The 27,149-nt window shown below is 40.1% G+C and overlaps 4 protein-coding genes across 4 annotated transcripts; 3 read left to right on the forward strand and 1 right to left on the reverse strand.

Annotated features, from left to right (window-relative positions):
- Window positions 1-245: 245 nt before the first annotated feature.
- BDW43DRAFT_324125 (cytochrome P450) lies at window positions 246-2,207 on the forward strand (the record flags this gene model as incomplete). The annotated part of the gene is made up of 1 exon (XM_032049891.1): window positions 246-2,207. One exon carries the CDS (start codon window positions 246-248, stop codon window positions 1,866-1,868), a length of 1,623 nt encoding a protein of 540 aa, XP_031894045.1. The 3' UTR covers window positions 1,869-2,207.
- A 647-nt stretch (window positions 2,208-2,854) lies between these two features.
- Window positions 2,855-3,860, forward strand: BDW43DRAFT_304785 (uncharacterized protein; the record flags this gene model as incomplete). Its single annotated transcript, XM_032045669.1, has 2 exons — window positions 2,855-3,493; window positions 3,567-3,860. 2 exons carry the CDS (start codon window positions 2,855-2,857, stop codon window positions 3,858-3,860), a joined length of 933 nt encoding a protein of 310 aa, XP_031894046.1.
- A 233-nt stretch (window positions 3,861-4,093) lies between these two features.
- On the reverse strand, window positions 4,094-5,450 carry BDW43DRAFT_324127 (Zn(II)2Cys6 transcription factor domain-containing protein; the record flags this gene model as incomplete). Its single annotated transcript, XM_032049892.1, has 2 exons — window positions 4,094-5,212; window positions 5,325-5,450. 2 exons carry the CDS (start codon window positions 5,448-5,450, stop codon window positions 4,094-4,096), a joined length of 1,245 nt encoding a protein of 414 aa, XP_031894047.1.
- A 9,596-nt stretch (window positions 5,451-15,046) lies between these two features.
- Window positions 15,047-15,486, forward strand: BDW43DRAFT_317042 (uncharacterized protein; the record flags this gene model as incomplete). Its single annotated transcript, XM_032048444.1, has 3 exons — window positions 15,047-15,084; window positions 15,135-15,240; window positions 15,334-15,486. 3 exons carry the CDS (start codon window positions 15,047-15,049, stop codon window positions 15,484-15,486), a joined length of 297 nt encoding a protein of 98 aa, XP_031894048.1.
- Window positions 15,487-27,149: the final 11,663 nt, after the last annotated feature.

Raw genomic sequence — 27,149 nt, forward strand, 5'->3', positions numbered from 1 at the left:
CTCTACCTCGGTAAAACGGAGCGCACGTACATACCAGTTATCTGTAATAATCCTTTCCTTTTGTTTGCATGGCGCCCGCTCTCGGCTCTTTCCACATTGAGAGAACCCGAGATATCATCCACAGCTCTGTGGACGTAATGCCGTGTCAACTTGAATTCCTTGCGAATGACACCCAGTTTAATTCCCTCCCCGGTTATACTCCCGGTCACCAGCCTTTAAACTGCATCGGCAGCGCAGACGCAAATATGGCGATCATCGCGAAGATAGCCGCGGGGTTGATTTGCGTTTACATTGTCCGAAAACTCTTGTTTCCCTCTGTCGCACATCTCCCCAAGGGTTTACCCATAATTGGCACCAAAGACAGCGACTGGTTTCCCTTTCTTCAAGCAGCATGGCGCAACGCTCTCAATCTCCGAGGGAATATCTTGGAAGCCTATGCGAAGCACAAGGACCAGGCCGCAATTCTGCCTATTGCAGGACCCGGCGGTCAAACATTTGTGTTACTTCCAGCGTCTGAGACGAAGCTAGTGACGGATCAGCCCAATACTGTGCTGAGCTTGCGCGAGGTTATTGTACAGGGGCTTCTCTACGAGTACACTATATCCGACAATTTTATCGTCTCAAACCCAACACACACGAAGCTCATTACGACGACGTTAACCAACCAGATCGCTAATCTCCTTCCTGGCTTGGCTAATGAGACCATTAGGGGTCTTGAGCAGCAATGGGGAACCGACACGGAGTCATTTCGTGACGTTACAATATGGGATAGTATGGGTGCTATTGTGAGCAGAGCAACAAATTACGCCTTTGTTGGTCTTCCATACTGTCGTGACTCGGCGCTGCTGAATGTCGGTATTGGCTTTGCGCGAGCACTGCCATTCAGCCAGCTGTTACTGAGTTTTACATGGAAGCCGCTACGTCCTTTGGCATCATTATTGTTCACGCTTCCTTGTCGATATTACGAAAACCGGTTCACTCAAATACTAATTCCAGAGATTGAACATCGCCTACACGACATTTTCAATCCTACCCCCTCGTTGTGTTCCGGGGAAACCTCTGGCGAAGCGGAAAAGAAGAATGATTTTCTACAGTGGTGTATAGAGCAGGCCAAGGAAAGCGGTGACCCTCGCATGTGGCAGCCCAGGACCCTTGCAGGCCGTATACTTTTGATGAACCTGGTCTCTATCCACACATCCTCCTTGACCATCGTGAACGTCATGCTGGATTTGGCGTCGTCTACACCTGAAGTCCTTGAGGAGCTGCGAGCCGAGGTCAAACAAGTTCTGGATACATGTGGAGGACAATGGACGAAGCTGGCATTGGGTAAGATGGAGAAGCTCGACTCGGTGCTTCGCGAAAGTGCCCGTCTCAACACTTTGGTTGCTGTCGGGCTTCGTCGCAGAGTCGTAGCTAAGGAGGGATTCACCACGACATCCGGTGTCCATTTACCTTGCGGTAACTTCTGCGCTGTCCATAACCTTGGCGTTGTCCACGATCCCAATGTATATGAGCAGCCAGATACCTTCAAGCCATTCCGCTTCGTTGGACTGCGCCGTGATGTCAGCAGCGATGACCCCAACAAGGACCATGTACAGCGAGCACGCTTGACGTTTCCCGCTACTGGGTACGATTACCTTGCTTTTGGCAACGGCCGTCAAGCCTGCCCCGGACGATTCTTTGCGGCCAGTGAGCTCAAACTAATGTTGGCCTACGCGTTGATGTATTACGACCTGGAGATTATGGATTCGAGACCCCGTGACAGATGGATTGGGATACTGCGCATTCCATCAGCCAATGCTAAGCTACGAGTACGCCGCCGAAAGGGAAGCGTTCAGCTGTCCATGAACAACGAGAATTTGGTCTGACCTGGTGTATTTCATTCCTAAGGTAGGCAAATCCTACATTTTTGCAGTCTTTCCCGGCCGTAGAAGTGAAGCGCATCTGAGTTCTTTGCGTGAGAGATAATGTTAATGGCGGCCCAAATACTCGTACCCAATTCCCTCCATCGTGCCATCCATACTTCGGTTCGTGCGTCACAAATGGGAGTGCATCATACCTGAAGTCATGCTCCGATCATGGGATTAGTTCGTTATATTCAGTAGAAGAAACCTATAGATGTCATGCGATTATCATATTTCTTAGGCCGGCTACTCCGAGAAGGTGATTCAAAATTACATTGTTAATTTAATTGAAACGCTGCAAATTGTTGTATACAGGTTTACGGTCCACCTTGGAAATACGGGCGACTTTCTTAGATGGCGACTTTCCACACTGTATGGCTATGATTATTGCCACACGCGTTTTCCATTCTGGCAAATTGTCCCCTGCTCTTCGGTTTTTCGCCGAATGCACGTATATTGCGCCTAGAATTAGCTATTGTGTTGATCGAGTAGGTCGATTGGTGGAAGAACTTTGGAGATGGGATGTACCTCGCCCCACCCCACCCTGCCCCATTCCGCCTCGATTTGGGGTCTAAGGTGAACCTCTGTATGTATCCTCAAGAACGCCCACGTCGGGATCTTGAAGTTGGACCCCAATTGGGGTTGCGCCGAAGACAAGGGTCTCACGAACGCGGCGGTTGCTGTTTTGCACGAAGTTAGGGCTTCGAGTTAGGGCCCAGACGGCGGTTACCGCTTGTGGAAGCTCCGACGCATCACCTAGAAGCCACTGACGCTATACGAAGACATCTTTAGTCCAGCAGGTTGCGGTGGAGAATGTCATGATGCCTCATGCCTCAATTATTTGTTCTCATTGCTCTAGTCCATCTATCTCCGCGGAAGTCCCGTTCGTTGTGTTCACCAGTATTATTGAAGCTCAACAACAACCCCAAGTCTTGCAGTTGTTCTGAAGAATGTCTACTTATAATTTGAATGGAAAATTTGCTATAGTGACTGGTGCTGGCTCAGGGATTGGTCACGCAGTGGCCAGCATGCTGCTCGAGGCAGGATCGTCTGTTATTCTGGCCGACCTGAAAATGCGCCCAGAGGCCGCATCGAAGGTTGCCACATACCCTCATCCTGCGGTCACACCCGGAGCTTCGACTGCAGTATTCCACAAAACAGATGTGGCCGACTGGGCTCAACTTAGTGCCTTGTGGGAGTTCGCTCTGAACACATTCGGGCGGATCGATATTGTCGCCAATATAGCTGGCATATATGAATCGCCATTCAGCTCCTTCTGGAAACCTCCCGGTCTCTCGCCCGAGTCTGCGGATCCCATCAACGCGGCCCCCGGTCAATACCAGATTTTTGCCATCAATCAAGCGGCGCCCATTCGACTGTCCCAGATTGCCGTGGATTACTGGACTCAAAATCCGGGCGTGAAGGGTAATCTTCTGTGTGTGGCAAGTATGGCCGGCTATCTCCATGCAATCGATACGCCCTTATACATGGCCAGCAAAGCGGCGATTGTCAGCTTTGTCAGATGCTTGGGCGATCTCCAAGGCTTATTTGGGATCCGAGTTTCCGCTGTGTGCCCCGGGGCCGTGTTTGTATGCGACTTTCCCTTCGAATCAGCCTTTTTTTTTTTTTCGGCCACAGCGATCACTAACCGCGTAATCATAGACCCCTATGTTCGAGCCCGAGTGGAATAGAAAGTTGACAGTGGATGACGTATCGTTATCTGCCTTTGAATGCGCTGCAGTCATCTTGCGGGTCCTTCAGGAGCCACAATGGGGTGGTGGCAGTATTGTTGAGACGCAGATGGTTGGCACAAAAGCGGCTCCGGAGATTGCTGTTCGCGACGTGCCACTAACAGCACTGTATCCCACTGGCAGTCTTGCTCGTCCGAATAAAAATTACATTGAGCATAAGCGACGGTTTATAGCAGAGCTCCAGAATAGAGGTATGCGAACCTGAGAATCAAATTATCGAAGAGTTGCCAATGTCCCGAGCCCCCTTCCGGTTCTTGTATGGTGAAGATGTACTTCTCTATTCCTTGCGCCATTTTATACAACAAACAATGAATTAGTTTGGGATCTCATGTTTGGTATCTTCTATATACTGCTCTATTCATGATGGGCATCGCTCTAACTGCGCGGACGCCAGTGTCAAGTGAGCATATATCTTTCCGCTCTGTACTTCTTTCCCATCTAAAACGCAGAAGCCATAGGCATCGCATTTGATGCCTTGTCTTGAACCATCTGGAGGGCATCAACAATATTGCTTTCGCAATCCGTAATTAGGTGCCCCGCCAGACTGTTTGGCCTAACTTTATCCTTGATGCCGTTCGATAGATCTCGCAAACTGAACAAGTGCAACAAGGCGACGTGGCGAATAAGCGGGACCTTAAGATCCGGCATTTCGATTCTGTACTGGTCGAGCCAAATGGTGGGACTGTGGATGTCGGCAGCGGATCCCTGACAGTTCCTATTTTCGCATGTCCAAGCCAGAAGTTTGTCTGACGCGGTACGCGTCAGGGTCACGAGCTGTTGTAAGACAACAGCGAGAAACATGCCATTGTCCCCACGGACACTACAGTCCGAACAACGAAGCGCCTCCCCACAGATCCGCATCCCTCGACTCACGCACACTAGGAGCATGTCAGCTCTCGCCTCTGTCGATTCTACGCCAATGTCGTCCAGGAACCGAGCCACGTCGCTGAGGCATTCACATTTTGAGGAAATTCCCTGGTCAGTGCCAACAGCGGATGGCAGATTATCTCCTGGTAGCGAGGCCCGTCCTGCCCGTCTCTCTTGAGTATTTTGGTTAAGCCGGGCTGGCTGAGGCGGGACGTTTGTGTGGTGGTAGGTTGTCTCCGTATCGAGGACTGCGTCAAAGATATTCTCCACGTCTGTCGACGAGGGATCATTGCTTTCCGGAACCCCAGACAGCCCACATGATATATCATGTCCGCGAGTTGCATGATCATCTATCATTGCAGAGAACGTAGGTTGCATTGGCAAGAACGAGCTCACCCACGTGTTGGGCGATTCAGTAAATGCCTCGGAGGAGGAGGAGGATAGCCAATTTAACGGCTCAGAGTCTGACGTACTTTGAGGACGCTCTTGGTCCACCTCTGTGCTCAAGGGCTGTGGTTGGCTGCGGCTGGAAGTGTGACGTGGGCTCGGAGTTGGCAACTGGTTGTTCGAAGTGCACACCCGTTTGGACATTCTCCTGCTGTCCTTGATCGACAAGACATCTCGATAGGTGCAGGCGACCGAGGCAGTCCGGCATCTTCCACAGCCACCTTTGTCGCCGCTGCATTTCAGCTGGAGACATGTCAGCAGGCATTCTGCTGCGGCGAAGAATTATAGAATTGCTCATTGCCCAGGGTGGATGTAGATTGTAGTGGTAGAAGGAGGGTGATGTGGATTCACTGACCTTTCGCGAACGACAGCGGTCACAGGCAATCGGGGTATAACCTCTGGCCTCAATGCCATCTGCTCTTTGGAGCTCCACATGCTCACGACTATCAGTGTTCTTGTCGTATCGGATTGTGCCAAACATCTTTTTCACTTGTTGGCTGGATTAAGCTCGGGAGGCAGTCTAGTCCCGCGAGAATCGGGGACTCGAAATATGAGATCAAATACATGCGAGGCAAGAAATCCCCGCAGGTGAGGGGTTCTTTACAGGGTGTCGTGGCGAGTCTGAACCCTGTCAAACAAGTGATAATTAAATACCTTGTTGAATCATGCCATTATTTTGGTATTTATAGGCTTTATCACCCCGGGAAGGACGTCTTCTGTCTTCTGTACTATCGAGTAATATCACTTTGATTTCCCACCCTCCCCAGTACCTAAACTAAACAGGCGCTTACAGAAATTTGCAGCACATCTTGCTTTGAAAACGATGCTGATGTACAAATCTAGCTATTCTATCTCCTTCTAATTAAGGAATCCATCAGCTCTGTTAGATAACAGGCTACGCCACCTCAGTGGAATTAGAAACATAGAATGCTATTAGAGGTGCCTTTAGTTAAGCTATGAGTTTCCAGCCCTTCTGCTATTAGAAACCTGATTATTATCTGTGCGCTCTCCTTTAAACTATGCTTACCAGGCCCTACATAATACCTTATTTCTAGTTATGCTTATTAGGTAGTTTACACAACCTTCTCATAGCTAAAATAGAGTTTTCTATAAGATAATAGCTTAACAGGTAGAGGGGACAGACATTATAGGAATAAATAGTGGAAAAAGGGAAGTCAGGTTCAGTACCCTCCTTGTGTCTTGTTTACTGGGAGAAATTTGAAGGCTCCGCCAGGAGATAAGCCAGATAGTGCACTGATTTTAGTGATCACAATGGTTTGCAAGCAACACAATAAGCAGAGTATTAATTATCCTACCGGATAGAGAAGGCTGAGGCCCCATACAGACAGAGAGAAATTCAAGACAACAGTTAGTGAATTTACTATATTCAGTCCAGGCTGGCACCAGGCACATGTGGACACCACATGAAGTAAAGTCTAGAGACTGCGGCGCAGTCAACTTGGTGTAAGAGGAGGCCAATCATGGTTAAGAACCCTGTGGAGGTAGGGTGATGGTCATCTTGGCATGGTGCTTAAGCAGGGATTGGAGATAAAAGCAGCAGCAGGCCTCATCACAGGGTGGGGGTTGTGGATAGCTCTTTTCCAGCGATGTAACCTGGTAATCAGGCTGTGATAGTAGTGAGTGCTGCAGCACTGAGTGGTGTCATCGAGGGTTAAAATTACAGAGGCTAATAAAGGACATCTTTTAAAAAACCGGAGGTGTGTCAAAGATTGTGACAGTCAGAACATGCAAGAGACAGGGTGTTTTTTCTTTTTTTTTTCTTTAAGAAATAAACAAAAAAGAAAAAAATCACCCCCCAGCCCGAACCTAGTACAGAAGTACTTACTTCTTCCAAATAGTCTACCAATTACCAGTGACCACTGCCGCTGCTTGCGAGGATTTATCCTCATCCTTACTAAGAAATTATTAAACATGTTAAGCAGCACGGGAACATCAGCAGCTTGAATTGCCCTAAGATTCAACAACGCCGACAAATCCATCAGCAACCAGCTACCTACTTTCTCGCGTAAAGTTTTTCGGTGCCTTCAACAAGACATTGGGAGACAAGAAAACTGTCTGCGAGCGGTACGACAAGCCAAGGATCAGAAAGGTTGGGAATTCAGTGATTGTTAAAGCTACAAGCCCGCGTATACCATGATCTAGGGCCCGAGGTGGGGGAGATGAATGGGGAGTGGGTTGTGCTAAAGTGGAAGAATGGATGAGTATGGCTTTCACAGCATGGTCAAACAGCTAAGTACTAAAGATTACAAGTTTATGTTACCTTGGATCCAGAACATGCATAACAGTCCAATTAAATATACGCATTTGATTATGCTGGGGTCCTCATTAATTCAATGCCGCAGCATATACAACCTTGTATAGATGTGAGCTAGTTATTTTTATCTATTTAACAAAGCACTCAAGTATTGATAAAACACTTCAATCTATTATTGCAACTATTATCTGGGGATATTTTTTTTCTTTTTTCTTTTCACTTTTCCCCTGTTCATGGTTCAAGATGCCCAAATCATCAATGGCTATAGAGCTCTGTAGATTCAGTGAATCTGATGGACAACAACAGGCAGAAGATTAACGTCCAAGAATATGTCATAGAGAGTGATCTAAAAGTATCAGTATCAGCGCGAGGGTGGTGCTATTTAGAAATGGTTGTAATTGCTGCAGGTTTGCTTGCCCTTGGTGTCATGGGGTAGGGTAGGCTTAACACGCTGATTCTTTCTCCACCAATAATTTAACAGGCGGGGCCCTGGAAGCAAAAGTCCCAGCAATATATCACTGCTATTTCTGTATGATTAGTTAGAATGTCAGCAATAGGTCTGGTTTCTGGTAGTTTGATAATAAGGGGTTCTCTACTGGAGCCCATGATGCTCCTCCAATGCCTTAGTAATCATATGGACCCAGATCTACATCAACTCAATCAAGTCACACTCCGTTGTATTATGTTGAACCGCCCAACCCAAGCTCAAATCAAGAGCTCGTCAGATGCTTATCAGCTGGGGGCGTTGAAAACGCGCGAAGCGAAAACGCTATTTTACCACCAAAGAATAGGAGAGAAATAACTTAATATCTTATGTCATTCGCACTATCAATCATAAGCTCATGAGAGCGGCGCAGTCGTGAACCTAACATAGTACTCTGTACAATAGCCAAGGCGGCCTGGTTAAACATAAAACCACAACCGGAAGGTTCAGGCCCATCACGTGTATTAATTAGGACTAGAAAATAAGTTGCTCTTGAGTTATTACTGATATGAATCTATACGAGACACGTGATCGCTTTAGCGGCTTGGCCGGATCACCAACTCTTCTGCCCCTGAAGGCTTCACCCATTAGTAGAGAATAAGAAGCGCTCAAGATAGTTGATATAGTCGTCCATAGGCTACGTATGTGTAGCTGATACAGCATCATTCTGCCCATCTTTCAACTGAGATCACAACAATCTATTATCAATATCTTCCTTTCTTACTCTACTCTCTATTTTACTATTTATATCTTTTAATCTAATCTTATCATTGATTCAAACCTTATATCTATCTTATCTCTAAAAGACCGACAGTTAGATTAGAATTAACTGTTGCGTTCCGTTCGCTGTCGCTCCCGTTCCTTTCTGCCTACCTTGCTGTACCGCCCCTTTCACCGCTTTGTATGTAGAACTTAGCAGCATCCTGCTCCTGCAGCTTAAAGAAATCAATCATTCCACACCATAATCAGAAGCACCCAACAAATTATTAATCATTATATGCATCTACAATATCTCAATTTATATTCTGTTTTTTCGTGGACTAATAGCAGTCTTCTATGACATCACTTGGTCTTACAATCTATTATACATTACCTACTATAAGCAGCTGAAACATGGTGGCATTACCAAGGATATATTTTAATAATACACAGTTTTAGGGCTCCACTTCTAATATATTTACCGCAACTAGCTAAGTACTTGTTATTATAATGCAAGCAACCCCTATACAATATTACACAAGCCATTAATCTATTCCTTAATATTTACTATAACTAGCTGGAGAGGAGTCAACCTTACATAATAGATACATATGCCCTGTTTAGACTTGTTAGGCCCGCGGGTTGGGCCGGGTTGGGCCGGTTTTTGTGGGCTGGGCCTAACAAGTCTAGCCCTGTTAAAGTATGGAGTGTCCAATTCTTACTCAACAAAGGCTACAGTATAGAATTCCCTGGCTATCTAAGACTTGACTTGAGACTCTATCCCCGTTAGCTTTCCTTAAAAGTGTTCGTGTACAATCTAAAACTACCTTGAGTACAAGAAATATCTGCAAGTACATATTGTTACTCCTTATACTGGGTGGCCATTTACTAATTGGATACGCTTCAGGCTTCTATAGCAGAATTGCAATAGGACGCAGTAAAGATGGTTGAGACAGTTATTGAAGCTCTCTATAATTATTATATATACCATATTGCTATATAACTGTCACTCAGATCTGCTAAAAAGACTTTTGATTTATCTAATATACAGAAAGTTATCAATACTTTAATCCGAGACTACTTTCTTAAGCATAATATTAAGAAAATCTTCAGTGTTACTGTTCTTCATTGCCATTTCAACCTGCAACCGGACGAGAGGAATATCAAGGAAAGCAGTCAAGCAATTATATCTAAAGATCTTAATAATATCTATCCCTATAGCTGATTGTTTTATAATGGAAAGCTGTTTCCATACAAGTTCTGACAAGCCAGTCCCGGATAAAGTATCCTATCCCTGCTAACTGACTTTCTAACTGATTTATAGCCAATACTGCAAGTCCATGGCTTATGCAATATACTTGGATTTCAGACCTATACAGACGGCTTTATTGGGTCAGAATCGACGGACAAAACAGCAAGAGTCAGTGCAACCATTGACTACGCTGAAGAAGAGTTTCAGAATATGAGTGGAGTCAGGGCTTCGTTCACTTTTTTTCAATAAGGAGTTGTAGACAGGACTTAGCCAGTAATATAATAGTCGCTACATAGCATTGTCGCTCTGCTGGTTCTCACTTGAATGGCCCATATCTGCCCTGGGCCCTGATTGACTATTTTGAGTGCTTTATATGTCTCTATCTCTGCTAGCTCAGCATCAAAAGCTTTCCTTACCCTAGAGATACCTCCTTGTTTTTCTTGGGTAATTCACACAACCAGTTTAGGTTAAGTACTGAGGAACAGCGCCAAATCGGCTATCTTCTCTGCTAAAAATATCCCTTTTTCAACTACACTACTGCACTTTCTCAAACCAAGGATGCTACATTCATACATCAATACTTACAGTGAGCTTTTTGATCATTTTGAGCGTTCAATTAATTTTCGAACTCTTGAAGCTGGTAAAACAAGGCTTAGTAAGACTACTCAGATTCATGGCACTTGCGACACTATATCTCCTGTCGTTGTACAGGTTTATTTCTGGATAGTGCCGTATGAACTCTCTACATTCTGGTTTCCCCATTGTCATTTGAGGTGAGTTAGTTTTTTTGTACAATTTGTTCAACTCTGAATAATGCTGCTTATTATTAGCCTTTGAAGCATCACCCCATTCTTCGGGCTCCGGCTCTCGTAGCCGTCGAAACTTCTCTGAACCTGCCAATAAACTCATTTCATCTCCGGTGCCTGTTGTTTTAGGTATTGATTTTATTTGTCTGAAGTCAGCAATAGTGTTGGCATATCTCAATGCAGGATACATATGGACAAGGTAAAGCCCCACCGGTTCACGACACGGAACCTTATTTCACCGTATCTTACTCGTGATCCATTGCGTTAACACGACGGAAAAGAGAGGAGAAGGGGTATATATAAATAAAGAAACATGGGGAGGCTTGAGAAAGGGAAATACAGCTAGCCCTCGGTGCACCACGCACTAGGGTCTAGAACCGGCCAAACTACGGACAGAGGGAGTAGCGTAACCCTGAATATACCGGGAGATGCGCTATTCGGGGGCTGTCTCACGGGGGAAACCGACAGGGTTCTTTCCGGGGTTCAATCCAGGGCTTTCGTTTTCTAAGCATCTCGACCACATTGCCCGGCAAAGCTCTGCGGTTCTGGCTGATGAATGCCATCGATGATAAGTGCGAAGATGACGGTCCAGATGCTGTGGTGTGACCGCGTAATGACAACTGGTACAGATCCAGATACAACACGTCTCGTTGAAGACAAAGAGGTCTATCGAGATAGGGTCCCTAGATTGATCGGAGAAATATGAATATATATATATAGAGAGAGTAGTATTGACCTTAACTTAGTTGGATTAAAAGTAGTATAGGAGATTATTATGTAAAGAAGCGAGTCTAATTCTAACTAATACTATGTATTGAAAATGCCCCGTAGACGCGCTTAAGATGGCAGCCCCATCGCGTAGAGTAATAAATTAGACAGGTCATCCCATTGGAAAAAGTTAAAAGGGAGGGGAAAACAACTAGGAGATACAAGTCGGGATGCAGGATTCCAAGGTAGATGAATGCCGCGGAAAAAGGGATATATGGGAAATGGAAGGAATGTAAAATAAAAGCTCCTGTGTAAGACAACTACAGAAAAGTGCTGTTAGATCACAGCCTGGAGAACAGCCTATAGACAACCGAATGTGGGCAGAATGCCCTAAGGCACCAGGCACATGGCCCCTAGGCCAGTATCTAGCAGCCAGGATGGCTAGTGTCTTAATGATAGATCCCTCAGCAGGATTTGAAAAATAGTAGAGGATTTTCCTAAGGCACTTCCCTCTTTCAGGCACTACACTAGTGCCTCCAGAGGAAGAAGCCCTCAAGCAGGCAATAGCCCCCTATGAAGGTCTAACAATGTGGTCAAATGGATCACACCTAGAGAATGGACGGACCGGTGCAGGCATTGCATGGTTAGAGCCCTCAGGCACGTGGAAGACTAGGCAGGTGCCGCTAGGGCAGGGGAAAGAGGTGTTTGATGCAGAGCTATCAGGTGCTTGTAAAGCACTTGAAATAACTGAGCAGCTGGGACACAATGCCTCTATTAGGGTCCTATTAGATTCTCAGGCAGCTATAACCCGGCTGCGAGACAATAGAACCGGCCCAGGGCAAAACTAGACAATTCAGGCCCAAAATACAGACCAAAGCTTCAGAATCAAGGATGCCAAATCACTATTCAATGGGTCCTAGATAATGAGAAGGCTGACTATACTGCTAAGATAGCTGCAGAAAAGGCCCTCAGAGATATAGACAGGAGCCTCAGTTTAGCATATCTACGCAGAACATGCACATAGGCAAACCAGGCCCAGAGACAGCAATAGCTTATACAGGCCCTAGAGAAACGATCCTACAGGACCCAACAACAGTATCGTCCCCAGAAAGGATGGAAACTAGATCAAATAGCAAGAGAAGCACCAAAACAGCTTGCTCGTCGATACTATTAGCTCAAGGCTGGATACGCAGCAATACCAACCTACCTGAATCAGATAGGGATCAGAGACTCACCTAGATGCCAGAGCTGCCAGGCACCACAGGGAACAATAGGCCACCTACTAGTTGAATTGTCACAGATCGAATAGTGATTCGACATGATGACTGTACCGGATACCCCTTGACAGGAATGCAGACAATGGTGCCACCAGAGACAAGCTCTGTACAGGGCCCTAGTCAGGGCAGGAGTATCACCAACCCGGATAGGAAGAAATAGCCCCAGAATGACATCTCTTTGCGGATCAGAGGGCCACAAAGGCCATATTGACCTTCCTTGCAACAACAAATATTAGCTGCTTCCCAGGGGAAGCAGACAGATGGATAGATCCTCTAGGGATGGCCTTTGGGGCCTAGAGCTGGTAGAAGAAGTAGAAAGTAGAGGAGAAGGATAGTAGAAAGGGCAATCTAGGCATGCCTAGATGATGCCCAGCAAATAATGAACACCGAGAAGGGCATAGCCCAAAGGCTCTAGCGCAGATATGCGGCTCGGGCGAGGAAAAGGATTAGAATGAGCATACAAATGATGGAGGGGGCTGATTGAGCCCCTAGGGACCATTTAGAGGCAGTGGCTTAGGCCACTGCTAAGCACATGTGTCTGTCATAGCTGACGGCTCGATATAGACGTTAAACATGATTAATAATTAATAATAATATTTCGGTGGCAAATCAGGAGTCGGAACTCCTCTAGATAATTGTTAGTTGTAGTATACTTTTTTAAGTGAGCGATAAGCGGTTAGCAAGTACTCTATAACCAGTTTATAAATTCTTACCTGGGCTTTTAAACAGTCCGGAACGCGACAGAAAAGCTCCCTATAATAGATTTTGATGGAGCTGTCCTTATTCTAAGCAGTTAGTAAGTGGTTAGCAAGCAGCTGAAAAGTTAGCCGAGTAGAATAACTAAGACTTGCCTCTTTGTAAGGAGGCAGCTCCAGGCGGCCATTAGCTACCTCACGTAAATACTAGACATACCACTTCTGTATCAATTAATTAGATTCCTGGATACTAATCGACTGTTTATTGTTTCAGAATCAATCAAGAACTCACGTTTTTAGCAAGGGAGGCCATGGTGACTAGCTGAGTTGTATTGTAAAGAGGTTGAAATTAGTGGCGTACCATGAAACTTGTACAACAGTGGTTTGTGGGATTTAAAGGTCACATGACCGCCAACCCAGTTAGTCAGCAGGAATGTGGAGCATGACCGAAAAAACGAGGCCTCGTCATCTGCAACCACACAAACAGCGCACACACCAGTGAATTCGTCACAAGCCTCTCGTGGGAGGAACATGGGAACCTTTTGATAGCAATTCACTTGTACAGGCCAAGTCACACTCGATAAGAATTTCTACATCTTACACTTTCAAAATTACACCAATGTCGTCCTCACTTTGGTCCCTACACATATACCTCCTCTCGGTTGTCGTCTTCCCGGTGCCTTCTCCCAATTCGCGCATGGCAAATATACCCGGGAAAGGTATGCGTTCCAGGAATATCATTCGGCGGACGACGGCTCAATCATGGCGATTTTCGCACCCTTTATCGATACTGCCATAGGATTGATGCTACTCTTCGGGACACACGCTTCGTCTCTCGGCTGCAAATAATAGTCTTGTGTTCTTTACAATGGGACTGTTCATGTAGGTGTCGGCTGGGAAGGATTGTATGGACGATGTGGCGTTGGTTGGACTTACTTCGGAGGTAGGATTAGTCTCCAATTAAGTTATTGACTAATAATTATAATTTGTTAATAAAAGGAGCCCTGAGATACTGAATTTAGTGGTTAGTGTGTTCAGGTTATGGAAGGTGAGTAATGTTGGCAAGAAAAGAATATAATAGATAGTCTGTTATTATAAGCAGGCTTCGTTCAATTGTCATAGTATATAACTTTAGAATTACTTTTCTTTTAATTAAAGCATTAAGTTCGCTATGGACAGTTTGTCGAGACACAGGCACTATCAGAATACGTCGGCGGGGAATGGATCATCATTGGAAAGTTGGTTCGAACCGTGGCAGACTTCAGGCGGACATCGTCTGAACAATCATCCATAAACTTCGAAGATATGACGGACGTAGCCGTGGCTGTGGAGTACTATGGGCACAATGCATCTTACTCTACCTTCCAGAATGCGAACCCTAGCTCTGACAGTCATTGACCATTCAGCTAGCCACTCTTTTAAGTTCGACAAGCTGAATATGAGGTCTAGCCTATTTTGATTTGCATGGCAGGTGCCACTTCCAATGGTTGATGACATGCATATGTGGCTTGCAGGGTCGGGTCAGGTGGAATATCTTGCTGAGAGTAAATACTGGCTCACCTACTTCCATCTCCGTAGGGCCACAACGATACTCAGCTATAGTCAACAACGCCACTACTCTGCGTCTAATTAGTTCAGCATTGACCTTGTTGCGCTCAGCTTCATCCACTCGACGAAGTGGGCTTACCTGCTATCAATTAGGACGATAGCTTCTAATACTAGCCATCAACATTTGAAGGTAGACGGATGTAAGGATATAAAGGTCTCCATCTTCCCACGTTAAACAAAGTCCAGACATTCCAAGAATTCCCTCCTCAATCCACTAGTACAGTCTATCTCAACCGTCCCAGATCCGCATATTGGCACTACCAAGAGTCCAACATGAAGTTTACTGCAGCTGCCATAGCTCTAGCAACAAAGTAAGTCACTAACTATCCATAATCACAATATGTACTGAAGGCTATGATAGCCTAGCCGTGGTGCAGGCTTGCAAGTGCTGGGGGGGTAGGGACATAGACTACCAAAGTTCAAGATTATGCTGCAAGATTCTTGGTGGGGATTGGACTGGCTCTGATGTAAGTGTACTTGACAAGCAGAATACCCTTACAGTCGAAGGTGTTCCTTATGCAGGAGTCCTTTTATCACTATTAGCGCTGACAGATTTCTAGTGTCATGCTGGCAGCATCCAGAACTCGATGTTTGAGTTTGCGGCATGCTGCGATGCACAGGATGAATGCAGTGACTGCAAGTGGGGCTGTGCGTCAAGTGCTGTAGCTTCACCCTGGCCTGAAGTCCTCCACCAGCAGCAGGGATGTCACTAATGCTAGGTGACTTATGGAAAGATATATGGTTCATCACTTAGTGCCTGCGGTATTATTGATTTCTGACATGCCTTGGTTGGGTTTTTGTATCCTTACTACCTAGGTTTTCCCCAATCTAGAATGCGAATGCAGAGGCTGTTCTTAAAGAATATGGATTGGTGAACCTATTATAACGTAGGGGCAGAGATTGCTGGTCCTTTACTCTTAATAGATTTGGAAGTAGAGCTTGCAATATTATTTCCTTGATAGAAACAATATAATGCAAATACTACCCGAGTGGGTAGAGCTCATACATCCTTCAAGGAGGCACCAACTGTGACAGCGCAGTCACTATACAGGCTGCTGAGTTCATAGTGAATATCAGCAAGTAGTGCATGATTCTTGTTTGTTCTGTTTGTATTCAAGATAGACAATATCTCAGAGCTTCGCTCGTGGGATATTCTCTTCTTCAAGCAATTCTCTCGTATTAGAGCTACCCAATAAGATCAATCTATCTACATTGGCCTGAGCCGTTACACCAACAGCATGGCTAGTGCAGTAGTTGAGCTCACTCTCCAGAGATACAATGGTAGATCTCAGATTTAGAACTGCTCGGGGACTTATACACTAACTCTAACCGACGTGCTTTTTCTACTGGCCGAGTAAGAACATACCGTGCACGTCTGATGGACCTCTAGAAACCAGGGTTGTGCTCTTGGATTGTAACTTCGAAAAATATAAATGTAGATCTAAGGTTCTCTGACACTCTTTCGTTAAGTCCAACTCTATCGCAGGGCTGCTTTGATGCCTGACGCGGGTAAGGGTAGCCCAAGAGAGAATTACTTGGTCCTAAATTAGCTATCCACTAGCGGTAGCTGATTCCGAGCCCTGCCTGCAAGCGAACATAAACCAGCTCTGGTCAGACAGTGAATATCGGTGCTGCAGCTATTGTATATTCCCTAGAGTTCTTGATTAATAGTACGCCATGCGTAAAATCTCCGAATGTAGGTCACAGCTGTCTAACAAACAAAACATATCGTTACCAAGACTATTAATTTTACTGGCACGCTGTAATCAATCTCGCGGGGCCTTAAAGGGCCGATGATCTAGAATCTAGCAATAGTAGGTCTTTGACAGAGGTGCTCGAACGTCTGACTGAGACATCACGAGCCAGCCATCAGCGTGTTTAGTCCACGGCATTTATCAACGGCTGGCTGAACAACATTGGAGAGCGCTTTACAGAGCCTTGTCTGACCTATCGGATGGTTAGGGATTAAACTTACCCCTCATACTGTGAATTAGCTACCTCCCAGCTCGCATAAGTTCATGTCCTATGCATTTCAGGCTGCATGGGTAATATTTTAGAGTATGACTCCCTGATACAACTAGGCTGGGTGGCCCGCGAAAGATGTTGAATAGCCAAACTACGATGTCTGCAACAAGCGGAGGGGCAAGAATCCTAGAGATATGAGGCAGAGAAAAGGGAATAGCCGGTCCGAAAGAGCCATAAGAGAAAGCATGCAGGTTTAGCGCCTACATTGACACCTGTTCTCTTATACGATTTGCATTCCTAGCCAGTCGCTCTGGATTGCCTTACCTAAATGGAAGTACGGCGGACTGAATCGAGCAATTGGCCAAAATGGATTTTTTACCGGAAACCTTGGCGAAAACTCAATTGCCACGCCAAACAAATCTTTCTTTCCACATAACCAACTGATTACTAAGTAACTAATTATTCAGCTTCTTTACCTGACTTAGTTAAACTGATCTTTGATACATATTATTATTATTGTTGTTGTGATCTCAGGGGAAAGATGGGCAGGATGAGGCTGTATCAGCTACACGTACGTAGCCTACTGAGGACCGGATGCCATTCGGATAGATGCTCAATTCTATGGACGACTATATCAACTATCTTGACTACTTCTTCTCTTCTACTAATGGGTAAAGCCTTCAGGGGCTCAAGAGTAGGAGATCCGGCCAAGCCGCTAGGCGATCACGTGCCTCGTATAGATTGTTGGAACATACGGTCGTCCTGCGCCGCGTGGTTGCAGATGAGCTGAGGTCAACTTTTTCCTCATGCGGGACAAAATCGATTACATAAGCGCCAAGCCGGCTATGTAATGACGACTGAACTTTACACATTTTTATCCCGCACCGTTTCTTTCAAACCACTTACCAACTAATTAATACTATCTGTACAAGATCAGCAGTGGTTGTCTTGACATTGTACCCTTCTCTCCATAAGATCCAGTTCTAACTTCTCATTTTGAAGCTGTTGCAGGCGGATTTCTTCTTCTTGCTTTTTGAGATTTACTAATCATCATTGTCGATTGAAAGATCCTGAGAGTCCAGAGCATCGATATTATTGTAAGTACCTAGTAACTGATTTTTAACTGCTTAGTACTCAGATACTCTTCTAAGGTGGAAGAATAAAAACAGAAATTGAATTTCAGGTGTAAGTATTGGTCTTTAATGACCTCGCGCGGGACAAACCTGCTTAATAATGGTCTTGGCGGTCACGTGTGGGGGTATGGGTGGTTGATAGTTAGACCTCGCTTAGTCATCATTTAGTAAGCTAGTTATTTAGATAGTTTGGCCGTTCCGGCCATCCAATAGAATAGGCATGCATTCGCTTCCACAGGTTATGACCCCTTATTGCTCAAGAAAAACGGCTTCTCGCTAGTTAAAGATATGCAGAATTGATTCCTGATGCTCTGAGAAACGTGCTATACCGATATTTCGCATCCCTATACCAATATATGGGGGGTTGCATCAAAATCGTGGTTTTATCCCTGAATCTGGACCACGCAGAAGGTATCTTTAGATAGAATACTGCCAAAAGCCTTAAGAGACGCTAAATCAAGTCAAGTATCTTTTTAAATAATAATATATAATCAATCATACGCACCGGAGACATCTATATCCACAGATCAGATATTGAATAATTTAACCGATAAGAATCCTTTAGACTATCAGACTGATATAATGGAGGACATATGTACTGAATTGCTCTGCTAATTATATAAGGAAATGGCATAACAATTACACGAAGAAATAAGATATAAAATATATGCAGAATCACAGCAAGACATGTCTATATATAATAAAATAAGTCAATATACTTCCTATATATAAAATACAGTGATTTATCAGTTAGATCTTGCATATCATGAGCAGGAATATATTTAATGATTAGCCAAGTCTAAGTTCAGAACACGAAAACCAGCTATTCTTAATAGCCGAGCGAATTACACTATATAGCATAATTCTATTTTAATATATATATATATGATTAAGGCAAAAGAAGTTCTTGGTCAAACTGAGCTGCCTAACAATAATGAGATTAAAATTGCCCATTGATAAATAAAGAATGAGATCCTATATATAATAATTCTATAGACAATTATATCCCATATACAAGAAACAATCAGTTGAGAAGATTCCACCATTGCAGCAGATCTATGGACTAGAATCATATTAACATATAGCCTATCTGCAGCAGAGAAGAGACCTATAACAGTCAAAGCCTTATTAGATATCAATTCCTAAGGTAACTATCCAGCAATAATCTGTGATTTTCAGCGCATTGCAGTAAAGCTTCACTGAATAAATCTATCTTTTGATAATATGATTCATGATATATTTATCTGTTCCTTAGGTCAATGGCAGCAGAATTTTGTTTATAATCAGTTAGATAAGTTCTACACCTGCAGCAGAGGACTGATGAAGAATCTGGACATAGCAACTCTTACAGATTAGCTAGTTATACAAGCATCATCAAGCTCTAATAAATATGTCCTCCAGAACCCTCAAGAATTCAAGCTTAAGACTAAATATCGAATGAGCTCTTCTGACCCGAGAGACAAAAGCAAGCGTGATAATCAAAAGCTGACCCATATAAAGACATTATATCAAGCATGTAGTCAAGGATTTCATACCCCTAACAATTGTTGGAAGCTGCATCCAGAAAAAGCACCAAAATGCTTAAGGAATTGTTGGGTGCTTCTGATTATGGTGTGGATTGATCGATTTCTTCAAGCTGCAGGAGCAGGATGTTGCTAAGTTCTACATACAAAGCGGTGAAGGGGGCGGTACAGCAAGGTAGGCAGAAAGGAACGGGAGCGACAGCGAACGAAAGGGTGGAACGAAAGGATGGAATCGCAACAGGAATCCTCAAACTGCTGTACCTAGCGATGATAAGGATTAATCAACCAGCACGGAATTAGTCCTACAAGGCAACCAAGCACAAGCCAACTCAATCATGATCACGCAGCCTAAAGTCCCTTAATAGCTTCTAGATACTGCTACAGACTTTCATGTAGCAAACAGACATGATCTATTTATTAATTTTAAGCCTTTCCATGCCTTAATTGATGATGCCGGTGGCCATCCACATGAGATCCTAGGAATTGGGTCAGTATCTATCTACGGTACAGAGATCCCTGATGTTCAATATGCACCAACTATACAACCAAATTTGCTATCTTCCAGACAGTTAAATAAGCAGAATTTTGATATATCTCTAATTAGTGATATAAATGAAAAGTATTTCCTTATTAAATCACCTACAGAAGCTTCTCTTGATGCCTATGCAGAGAAGTATTCAGATTTATACAAGATCCGACCAATTGCTTGCGCAGTGATGTCAAATCAGCGCATGAAGAACTCCACACAGAATAATCAACAGAATAATCAACAGAATAATCAATAGAATAATCAATGAAATGATCAACAAAATGATCAAAAGAATGATCAAAAGAATGATCAAAAAAATGATCACAAGAATAATCAAATCAATGATCAAAAGAACAGTCAAACTGCTATACCATCAGCAACTATAGAAGAATAGTAATGACACCTATCCCATATTCATTTCCGCGCAATTTTGAAGCTTGTATAGCAGAAGATCTTAAGAATAAAAGGCCCGAAAACCCTAGCTTTCTGTGATATATGCAGACAAGCGAAACAGAGAAGGAGAATACTAAGAATCTTGCTTCACGCACTACAAAGATCCTAGCGTGAATTTATATTGATATCACAGGTAGTGGTACAACATTAGATTATAAGGATAAAGAATCACTACCAGGTATCAAGAATATATAATATTTTATGCTGATCACTAATAATGCCACTTGATATTAATGGGTTTATACCCTATATATAAGAGATAAAGCTATCCCTACCTTCCAAGAATAGCTTAAGTATATCAAGAATCAAGGGTTTAAACCACCTGCTTTTATCTGCAGTGATCGCGAATTCCTTATAGATATAGTAAAGAAGATATGTTAAATATATGGCCTAGTATGGGAATCTACTACAGCTGATTTGCCCTGGCAAGATAGTGTTAGTGAACGCGGAATTCAAACAGTTCTACAGTATACACATATAATATTATATAACTCAGAATTATCTCAATAGCTCTGGCCACAAGCCTTATATACTGCTGTCTATCATTTAAATCAAACGCCTACCAGAATCCCGTTATACAATAACTGAAGGCCCATGGCACCGACTAGTGATCCAGATATTCAACCATGCCCCCATATCACACCATATTCACCTTGGACCAATGGCAATGCAGATATCAAGTATCTTATTAAATTTGGTTCACCTGCTTGGATGCATCTACATGGAGCTTCTAAATATATAGGCAAGCCTACTAGTAGGCTTGATCCACGTGCTAAGAAGGTATATATTATTAGCTATTAAGGCAGCCACATTTATATTGTTTAGGATCCTGAAATTAATCAGCTTTGTGAGACAAGTGACATCTCAATCAATGAGGAATTCAACCCTATCATAAAGAAGGCCGAACCTGCAGAACTACATGTATTGATTCATGAGGCCATGCCTGCTGAAGATACTACAGAGATCACCCCTAGAGATGATCTCTACCGATTAGCAAAAGGATTTGCAATAGTTAAATTAACTGAATCACCTTTTTCTGAGCCCAAATCCTATTGTGAGGCTGTTAATGGCTCTGAAGTAGACAAATGAATCAATACAATAAAAGAAGAGAATTATATATTGAAAAAGAAATACTGTTAGGACCTAATTAGGAAATCTGATATGCCTGTTAGAATATATACTATTCCAGGCAGATGGATATATAAAAAGAAGCTCAACCCTGATAATTCTATTTATTATAAGGCATGATAGGTTATTCGGGGTAACTTTCTTAATAAATCAGTATTTAAAGGGATTACATATGTCCTAGTTATTAACCCTACTATATCATGTATTTTGCTTGCTGTCAGCACTTAGAAAGATTAGTATATTATATAAGCAGATATAGTTCTTATATTCCTAAATATAAAGTTAAAAGATCATCCTATCTACATAAATTAACCACTCGGATTTGCAGAAGGGAAACCAGGTACTCTGGTATGCTTACTTTACTAGTCTCTCTATAGCCTGACCCTATCCGCATGTCTATAGTATAATGATCTATATGCTTATCTTAAATCTATAGAATTCAGAGTTTCACCACATGACTCAGGTCTATTCACACATGCTACTAAGAAGCTATATATCACCACTCATGTTAATAACTTTATAATTATTGGTAAAAATACTTAAGATACTAAGAAAGCACTTAAGAACTTAAAATCTTGATTTAAGATTAAAGAAATACCTGAATTTAAGAGATATCTAGGCATGAATATCAAGGCAGAATCTACTGGTATATAACTGTCAGAAGAGGACTATATTAATAAGTTAATCAACTTATTTAGGCTACATGATACTTACCTAACTAACTCACTGCTTGATCCCGGAACTGTAATAGATAATGTGCCGGATTTAACAATAAATATCAAGGAATATCAACGTGGTACAGGTAGCCTACAATACCTTGCTATAAAGACTAGACCTGATATCAGCCATATAGCTTGCTTTCTTGCAGAGTTCAATACAGTATCTACAGCTAAATCCTGGGCAGCCCTGTGTTACGCCCGGGGATTCGGTCAAGAGCTCCTAAGTGTTAGCTGCCTTGTGTTGCGCTATAACTAACCTAATCGATGAGACCTAATGTCCCTGCAACTGTGAACAACGAGTTGTTCTGAATATAATCCTACCCAGGATCCTTCCAAGTGACCTAATCTGAGGTCCAGTAGGTGCAACAGGTTTTGTGTGTAGCTCAAGTCCAAAAGGCCAGGCCTATTAAGTATATATACTTAATAGTTAAGAAAATGTAAATAAGTTAATTACTAACTTAATATTAAAGATATATTCAAAGTAATAATTTAGATTAATTATAAAGAACTATTCTAAGTATATGAATAAGTATTCTTATATATTCCTATTTATTATATCACTGCCATGATATATTATATTGCTGATATATTATATTATATTACTGACATGTTCCGATTGTAGTGCTGTTATAATATAGCTTATCAGTGACATGTTTTGATTATATAATCTATTAATTATATATATATAATAGTTACTTATATAATTAGGTGTTTCTTAGTACTTTTTTCTTCTTGATACTAGTATCCTGTTATGTCACTGGTTCTGCCACCTGATTCCATATCTGATAAGTATATTAAATAAGGGTCTATAATATTACTTCTTCTCTTTTAAGCTTTTGTTCCTAAAAGTATATAAATTATAGACTCTTTTTCTAAGATAAGTTATCCAGTAATATTTTTCTTTCTTTTATCTATAATTAATCATATTATTTAACTCTTCTGTTTACAAGAAGAATCTCTGTCAGTATATTAAGAATAAAGATTTTCTTATAGTTTTCCCTTACAAGCACTATATTCATTTGTATAAGATATATATTAAATCCAAAAGTTCTAATTATTATAGTAAGTATATTAAGATAAACAGTATTTATTATAAAATACCTAATTCTTTATTTTCTGACACTGAGTAGAAATGTTTGGTCAAGACTTAAAATTCTATTAAAGAAGAAGAAGAAGTTATATTGGTAAAATTACTTTATTTACAGAAGTAAAAATAATTATTATAGAAATAAACTGGCAATTTTATTACTTATAATATAAAAGAGATTAAAGAGCTGGAAAAGCTTAAGAAACAAGAATAAAGAGAGTATAAGGTATAAAAGAAGTTATATAACTAAAAGACTACAGTATCTAATACTAAGACTAGTACTGCTATAAATAATAGTACTTAACTAGCTACTGTATCTGAGATTAACTCTAGTCTAACTCAGATAATGAATAACTCCTTGTTCTGGGTAATATTTAACTAATCTGTTAGTGGTATTATTAAACCAGCTGGTAACAGTCTATCAAATTCTTGATAGACTTTCAAGTATTTTCTGAGATACTATATTCCTTCTATTTTACCAGGTACTATATCTGTTTACTAACTTTCCTGTAGCTTAGAATTTTTTTAACTTTATATTCTTAAGTATTATTTTTAATTTCTATATTTTTAGCAGGTTTAGCGTTTGGTGGTGCGGGTTCCAATAATGAGATATGAAATACTGGATATATATATAATATAGATTCCAGTAGTCTTAGTTAATAATTAATATTACTGATTTTTTCTTCAATAATAAATAGTCTGATTTTCTAATAGTCAAGTTTTGAACTTGGTTATTTTATCTTTATATTTCTGTGGAGTAGAAATACTTTCTCTTTCTTTTTAAAGATAGATCTCTTCTTGTGATATTTATTATAGTAAGCTACTGCTTATTAATTCCTGAAGTTAATATCTTTAGCTATTTGTTTATAAAGTATTTTAATTAATTTTATTAAGCTGGCTGCTTCTTCTATAATAGGTTTCTTTTCTCTGGGTTCTCTAATTATGATAGAGTGATATCTATAATTTATATAGAATAGTATCACTCCTGTTATTAAGTATACTGTATTATTATATATAAATTATACTATAAATAACAGGTTTGCCTAATTATCTTATTAGTAATTGATATAGTATCAGAGATATTATTTAACTGTCTGATTTGTTCTTTCTGTTTGCCTATTTCCTTAAGGATGGTAGACTGTGATAAGCCTATAATCAATGTCTATTAAGTCTGTTAATAATTACCAAAATTTTAATATAAAGAGCTTATTTCTGTCCAATATTATCTTCTCTGGTATTCCATGAAGAATAATAATATGGTTAAATATCAGATATATATACTTTATAAGCCTATCTGTTATTACTGTAATTATATTTTATCTATCTGACTCTGGTAGTGGTTCTATAAAGTTAATTATAATCTATTTCTATAATTATAATAGTATATCTGCTAACTATATATATCTATATAACTTATATCTTGCTGACTTATCTCTAATACAGATTTTATATTTATTAATATATTGTTAGACTTTCTTTTAGATATTCAGGAAATAGTAATTTCTTATAATTTATTCTATAGTTTTCTTAATTCTGAAATATTCTCTTATTAGATTATTATAATACTATCTGATAATGTCTTGTCTCTTAATTTAAGATATGTAGATCAACTCTTAATAGTAAATAAGTCTATAATTATCTATAGTAAACTTCCTGTTATTATCTCTAAATTCTCTAAGAATATTCTGGATTTCTATATACTTGGCTGTTTCTTTAGTAATTTTAATAAGTATATAATCCTGAATACTGACTGTTACTGTAAGTATCTAATAATTATATCCAATAGTTCTATTCTTATATATCTTAAGTATTGCTAGTAAGATTATTTTTTCTTTAATCTTATGGTCTGGTCTTCTATTTAAGATATCTACTTGACTGTTTTCTGTTTTCTTATAGTGAACTATCTTAAAATTATACTGTAATAGTGTTTCTGTTTATTAAGCTTATTGTTATATAAGCTCTTTTATTATTATAAAGTATATTAAATTCTTATAATCTAATTTAATAATAATTATTTTCTGAGCTTCTTCTAGATAGACTCTCTATTTTTTGAATACTATAATAATAGCTAATAATTTCTTATTATAAATATTATAATTTAGTTCTGCCTGAACTAGCTTCTATAATTTAAATACTATTAGTTAAAGTTTTCTGTTTTTATCTATCTGGACTATCTGAGTATTAACTATATAGTCAGATATATTAGTCTTGATAATTGTTTTTTTAGTAGGATTATACTATATAAATACAGATACAGTAGTAATAGCTTATTTAGATCTTTTAAAAGCTTTTTTCTATTCTACTTTCTATTTTTACTTATTACTCTTCTTAAGTAGCTTGAATAGTAGATCTATCTTAGCTGTATAACTATTAATAAACTTTCTATAGTAGTTTAGCAGTCTAAGATATTGCTATAATTTCTTAAGATTTATAGATATAGACCACTCTCTAATAGCTTTGACCTTGCTTTCCTTAACTTAGATTTCTTTAATAGATATTATATATTCTAAGAACTTAGTCTTTTAAATATAGAATTTATATTTTTTTAACTTAAGTTTCAGTTCTACTTTATATAGCTTCCTGAGTACAGTTTATATATACTATATATATTCTTTCTTGGTTTCTCTTGTAAAGATTAGGAGATTATCTAAGTATATAATAATAATTACTTCTAGTAGTTCTTCTAGCACTTTATTAATAAATTATTGGAATAATACTGGTATATTGGTTAATCTAAATAGTATAACCAGATATTTAAAATATCTGAATTATATTCAGAATACTGTTTTCTATTCTTTGTCTATAGCAATATATAAGGTATTATATATATTAGTAATATTAAATTTAGTAAACTATTTTGCTTCTCTAATCTAGTCCTGGATTTCTGATATAAGAGATAATAGATATCTGTTCTTAATTATAATTATATTTAATAATCAGTAATTAATATATAATTATAACTCTCTTTTCTTTTTTAGAATAAATAGAACTTCATATTCTATAAAAGATTTTAAAGATTTAATATATTCTTTTACTAGTTATTTATTAATATAATCCTTAAGTATTTATAACTCTTTTCCTGATATAGTATATAATTTCTTATATACTATTTTCTTTTCTTTCTGAATAGATATAGTATAGTTATATAGTCTATAAAATAATAATTCTAGTATTTATAATTATTTAAACAGTTCTCTGAATTTCTAATACTTCTTAGATAGTCTTATCTACTCAGTAGAGATAGCTACTAGTTCCTGAGAATTAATATATTTCTATAATTTAAAGTCTTCTTTCTGAGATACTTCTATATTCTCTAGTAAAGAATACCATTTCTTTTCTAATTTATTATCTAGTATTATAATTTTAAGATATTTATTCTTATTTTCTAGTATCTATTCAGTTATTTCTGCTAACTACTTCTTCTCTAAGAGCCTGATTACTGTTACTATTATAGTCTTTACAGAATTTCTCTTTACAGTACTCTGATCATGCCTTTTAATCCTTTCTCTACTATATATAGAATATTCTATTATATCTTTAGTAAGGGTCTAGATACCATATCCTGTATATAGTTTTATTAGACAATAGTAATTATTTAGTTAGAGTATTTTTTATTTCTAATCTATTATTAAATTGTGTCTCTTAAGCCAGAAAATTCCTAATACTATATTATACTTGTCTTCTAAAGATATTATATTAAAAGCTAAGTATTCAGTATAAGCTCCAATAACTATAGAGATAGATTCTATTTTAACTATAATCTAACTAATTTCTAATTTCTGGCTGTCTAGTTCTAAAATAGATATAATAATTTTCTTTAGTTATTCTTTAATCTTTAT

Source organism: Aspergillus alliaceus (genome assembly GCF_009176365.1).
Source record: "Aspergillus alliaceus strain CBS 536.65 unplaced genomic scaffold BDW43scaffold_95, whole genome shotgun sequence".
Classification (NCBI taxonomy): Eukaryota; Fungi; Ascomycota; class Eurotiomycetes; order Eurotiales; family Aspergillaceae; genus Aspergillus; species Aspergillus alliaceus.